The sequence below is a fragment of the Atta colombica genome, unplaced genomic scaffold (assembly GCF_001594045.1).
Source record: "Atta colombica isolate Treedump-2 unplaced genomic scaffold, Acol1.0 scaffold27, whole genome shotgun sequence".
Taxonomy (NCBI): Eukaryota; Metazoa; Arthropoda; class Insecta; order Hymenoptera; family Formicidae; genus Atta; species Atta colombica.
This window is the reverse complement of record NW_017259370.1, coordinates 2519273-2524790: the sequence shown is the minus strand read 5'-3', so window position 1 is coordinate 2524790 and position 5518 is coordinate 2519273. Positions and strand designations below refer to the sequence as shown.

Here is a 5518-nt window from a genome sequence, read left to right as displayed (position 1 = left end):
ATATAATTGTAATTATTGAATTTTAATTGTGTTAAATTAATTCGTAATGTGATAAAAAAGTTTTGTAAATTTTTTGTGTTCATTTATATTATAGTCTTCTAAAATTCTTAAATTTTTACTTAATTTTAATTTAATTTTTTCTTTTAATACAAGTCATAAGACATTTTTCATAAGACATCTTTTTGCAGTTCATCCAAGCGTCTTTTGTAACAGATCGTTAATTATATTGATGTTATTAAATTATATTATATTGTCTTATATAATACTTTCAATGATATAGTTAGACTATCAGTCTCGTGTTTTATTAATCATTATGAAATAATTTCAGTCATATGATGTTTTATAGAAAATGTAATACCTAACATATATATTTTATATAATTGATATACTATAAATATCAAAATTAACAGAAGTTTACTATGATTTTCAAGTACGAAATGTGAAAAATAGTTTTTTTCTTTTTGTTTCTCTAATCTAATTAATCAAACCATTGTTAGGACTAAGATTTTTTTCAATTTTACTAACGAGATATGGAATCTATTAATATTCATTTTCACCAAGTAGATTAACTTTATTCTCTAATTTGTCTAATAATTAAAAACAGATAAAAGAAAGTTAAACTGAGAAAATTTAATCTATGTTGAAAAATTGAATATGATAGTTTTTAAACAGTCAAATTAGTTTATTAAACAGTCAAAGCTTTTTTATATAAAACAAGCTTATTTCAATACGAGAGAGAAAGAAAAAGGTGAGAAAGATTAAACTGAGATGAGCAAATACATTAGCATTCTTTTAATTATGTTTATTTTTTACTTCTTTCCTCTTTTAATGCTACCTTTCTCTTTCAATTGCGCGCTCATCCCATCTTAAGCACAGAAAGTGCAACATAGCGCGGCTGAAAATAACTAGTGTTATTCACTAGTCTTTCCATTTCCGTCAAAGATGGTAGACACCACGCAAAAGTGTCATTACGGGACGAATACGAGTATCATTACGAGATCGTTCGCGGTGTCGTGATCGAGTGTGACCGAAGAATCTTGTGCAATCTAATGTGCCTTGACCTTCCGAAATTTTCCTTCTTTACGCATTTAAATCTCGAGTCGATCATCGTATCATTCTCCGATCATAACCGTTTCATGTACGCGTTTTGATTTACTGCTGCTTCAGCAAGAGGTAGTTGAAGTCGCGCAAGACCGACCATGGCAGATTCGTTACACAAGGATGGATATGAGAATCGTGAGTAAATAGAGAAAAAGAAAAAAAAACAAAGCTTTCCTTTCTGTTGTCCTATCATGCGATTTTCTGCACGCTTGTTTCTGGTTACCTGCCCCGTCCTGTACTTCCTACACTCGGGAACTTACGTTCGATTCCCGGAGGATGAAAAGCGTGAAAGGCGCAACTCCAGGTGGAGAAAAAGATACCAGTTATTCGAGTCCATTTACCGATCACGGTGCGTTCAAGTTTAACTATTATATTTCTTTGAACGTATCCTGACTATTCCTGACGTTCACTTTTGATGTCGTTGCATAACAGTTCCAAATGCAGCCATTGTTCCTAGATGATAGAGTAGGGGAAAAGCGTTCCCCACTTCGGAATTTCTGCGTGCGCAGTCGAATCTGCGCAACCGACCACGTGATTACTTTGGCAACTTGTTTACATGTATATAATACGTCTGCGAACATCTGCTGATAGTGCTGACACTTGCATGTCCTGTTTAGCCATTCATTTTAGAAACGTTACTTTGACCAATTTTTAGCTGCATTATGTTCATATATTTTTTATTTCAAAATAAAACGAATATATATTTGGAAAATGTACGTTAGTCGTGTTTTTCTGTTGGATTTTGTGTAGTGAAAATGCGTCGAATACATTAAGATTTGAAGTGAAGAGAGTAAATAAATAATATTTCTCAATAAGTAGTATTCCATAAATAATTTTTTAATGCAAAAATAAAAAAAATTTTTCATTGTAAAAAATAAAAATGTAAAAAAAGGAAAAGCAGATAAAAAATAAAACAGATACATAGGTATAAAGGATTTGAAAAAAAAGATGCCAGTGAAAGGACGCCAAGAAAAGAAAGTTTAAATTTATATAGTAACTATATTATTTTATTTATTTATAAAGAGACGATTGTAAAACTACATCATTGTCTATAGTATTATCATCTGTCATTAAGTGCTGGTAATTCTTATTATTGATTGAGCTAATCTTTAGTTTAAATAGAACTAATAAAATGTAAATAATGTAGTCATTCTTGTATTATCTCAGAAAAATAAAATATTTATAAAATTTCTGAAGTGTTTATCAATTTTAAAAGTATATTTTTTTCAACTAGTAAAATGTAAATAAAAAATATGTAGAAAAGACATATGATAAGAAATATATATCAATATATTTGCAAATACTTAGATTTTTATGTACAATCAAATATATATTTCAATTAATTTTATTCCATTTGAGTTTACTTGATGTATCTTTATTTTTAAAATACAATTATAGAATTGTTATTGCTAATATTTTTTAATTCCATAATTTTTTTTATCTTTTATCTTTAAAACTATACTCTGATTAAAACTATATTGTATAATCATGTATTCGAATTAAATGTATATGTGCGTATTGTATGTTTGTTAACAGCTAATTTGACGATGCGTGCTAGCAGTGGTAATGTAGAACCAGACAATGACATGAAACTGGAGCCGTCTAGTCCCACAGAGAAATATACTTTCTCCCGTTGTAGCAGCACAGGGTCAGTTCACACGCCATCTTCTTCCGCACATAATACAGGTAAGTATTTGTTTTCCATCAAGTACTTGCTCAGTAATATAATTGACTAACTGATGAATGATATGTTCAGAAGATGAAGATAGCGATAACAAAATAAGCTATAAGGAGCGCAGGAGAGAAGCTCATACACAGGCCGAACAGAAGAGACGAGATGCTATCAAGAAGGGTTATGATTCTCTTCAGGATTTAGTTCCAACTTGTCAGCATACAGACTCCTCAGGCTATAAGATTTCCAAGGCTACAGTACTTCAAAAATCCATCGATTACATACAGTTTCTATTGCAACAGAAGAAGAAACAAGAGGACGAACGTAATGCACTGAGAAAAGAAGTCGTCGCGTTGCGCATTATGCAAGCCAATTACGAACAGATTGTCAAAGCACATCAAACACAACCAGGACAAGCAGAATTGCGTATCTCGGACGAGATGAAGTTTCAAGTGGTAATGGAAATACTTTTTATTTCTGTTTAAATTACCACAATTATGATAACTATATTATTTGTATTGTGTTGCAGTTCAAGGCAATAATGAATCGCCTTTTCGAAACGTTCAATATCTCTGTAGCTAACTTCACGGAATTATCTGGCTGCGTGTTCAGTTGGCTGGAGGAACAATGTAAACCTCAGGTAAACAACTATATTTTTTATACGTCCTTTATTTTATTTTCTAAATTGTATGAAATTTGATTTAAATATTAATTTCTTAGACTCTGCGCCAAGTAGTACTTTCGGTACTACAACAACTCACAGTTGCTGACAATCAAATCAGCTAATCAAGTGCATTTTCGAGAAAGGTATTCGCGCATCTGCACAATAGCAGCCTTTATATGAACAATCTTACCTGATTTTGTTGAAAAACTTTCAAGGTTATAGTTAAGTATGTACGTACAAATAAGTACACGTTTTAAAAAGGTAAGAAAGAGTCTTTAAAAGCGCGAATAATAAGAACATGGGCAGATTAGCCCAAGCCAAGCAAAATGTGGCTCTTGCCACAAAGAAAGAGGCCCTTGCATTAAAAGAAAAAAACGAGAAAAAATATGCATTTTAGGAAAAGCTATAACGCTTTTCTTAGAGCGCATGAGAGTGATTCTCTTGAAAGGCACATTTTTATACCCTAGTTAATTTTGTCGACATTATTTAATTTCAATTATTGAGGATATGCATTCTAGTAATAAATAATGACTATAATACCGGAAACTATTTTTCAATCGATTTCCATAAGCTAAATTTATATGGAAACGTTTCATCTTCGAAACCGTGTCTCCAATGTTATTTTTGGCTTTTACAATGTTCTTTTATTATAATATCTAAATCATTCATCTAATGTATGTATGTGAATAATTAGTGGATATGCAATGAATATGCTACAACAGAAAAAAAATACAGAAAATTCCTTTCTTTTTTTGTTTTTCACTTTGCTGTACACTGGCGCTTATTTAAAATACAGAGCTCCCACTATCATTTGCTTGATGTCATTTAAAATGCCTTGAATAAGAACGTGCAAGTTTGTGCGTTCAAATAGAATGGCAGAGTTAAGAGCGCATGTAAATCCTTGTACACTAGAAACCATGCAAGAGTATGGAATTTTCTAAATTTGAAAATTTCAGAAACCAAGCAAGAATGTAATAAAACACAAGTTTTTATTTTTGCTCTTGAACGTAATTAAATGAAATGTGCGCTTAAGAATATATAAAGATGTAATAACAATCTTTGCAACAATTTTACCTTCATTTAAATCTATACTCAAGCATAAGAGTGTGTGATCTTCAACGTTCTTGAATGACGCTCTAAATTTACGATTTTGATTTTCTTCTTCAACCTGTACACTCCTGGCATATGGTAAGATTGTGTATATAAAGGCCGCTATTGTTTTTCAGAAGAATTTGTTAGATTCTTATATCTATAAAGAAAACGTGACGTACTATATAATATTTAAATATAAAACCAAGTTTATAAAACAAAGAGCATATATTTCTTTGTTTCTTTGTTTGGTTGACGATATAGCAGATTTTCGATAATCCAATAATAAAACAAAATTAAAATTAAGTTCAGATTAAATGAGAAACATTCATTTTTTTTTCATTGCATATTCATTCGTGCAATGTTTGATGGTTTAGTTAATATATACGATCTTGAAAAAATTACGTATTATTTTTATGTATAGTATAATATTTAAGTTTTATGTGAATTATCTCTAACATGGATATCCTTCAGTTCGTGGATAATTAGCATCTTGTTGTGATTTGTGAAGATAATTCTGAGATAATATCTTCTTTGAGTTGAGATCTTTAGACTTTAATTATATAAGTTACCAAAAGAGATGTGCATTGCATGCATTACAGGTATAATGCATATGGGAAAAATATGAATAAAAATTTATTTTATATACATAATAATTGATATGGTTGTTATAAATAACTAATGTCGAATATTTTTACCAGATCTTTTATTGCATACATTTTGCGATAAACGAATGGCATATAGTGTATATATGTATATGTATGTACATCTGATTATGTATATAACAGATTTATAACATATATTTACAATGAACGAATGTATACACGATTAAACTCTCGTGTGTATATTAATTTTTCCTCTTCCTTATATTGCAATCAGAATCTCTCTTGTAAGAATATAATGTTTGTCAAAAGTATATAAATATTCTTCTCGATGATCGTTAGTTGTATTAGTTGTATTAGTTGTATAGTTCCGTGTAACATGTTTTATTT

At 30.1% G+C, this 5518-nt stretch overlaps 1 protein-coding gene across 1 annotated transcript; it reads left to right on the top strand.

The window, feature by feature from the left end:
* The first annotated feature begins 958 nt into the window (after positions 1-958).
* LOC108689419 (max-like protein X) lies at positions 959-3975 on the top strand. Its single transcript, XM_018196176.1, has 5 exons — positions 959-1236; positions 2638-2787; positions 2858-3228; positions 3303-3413; positions 3494-3975. Exons 1-5 carry the CDS (start codon positions 1200-1202, stop codon positions 3557-3559), a joined length of 735 nt encoding a protein of 244 aa, XP_018051665.1. The 5' UTR covers positions 959-1199; the 3' UTR covers positions 3560-3975.
* Positions 3976-5518: the final 1543 nt, after the last annotated feature.

Coding starts and splice junctions, on each gene's coding strand:
- LOC108689419 (XM_018196176.1), top strand. CDS start 1,200: ATGGCAGATTCGTTACACAAGGATGGATATGAGAATC. Junction 2,788..2,857: donor TTCTTCCGCACATAATACAG/GTAAGTATTTGT, acceptor TGATATGTTCAG/AAGATGAAGATAGCGATAAC. Junction 3,414..3,493: donor AGGAACAATGTAAACCTCAG/GTAAACAACTAT, acceptor TTAATTTCTTAG/ACTCTGCGCCAAGTAGTACT.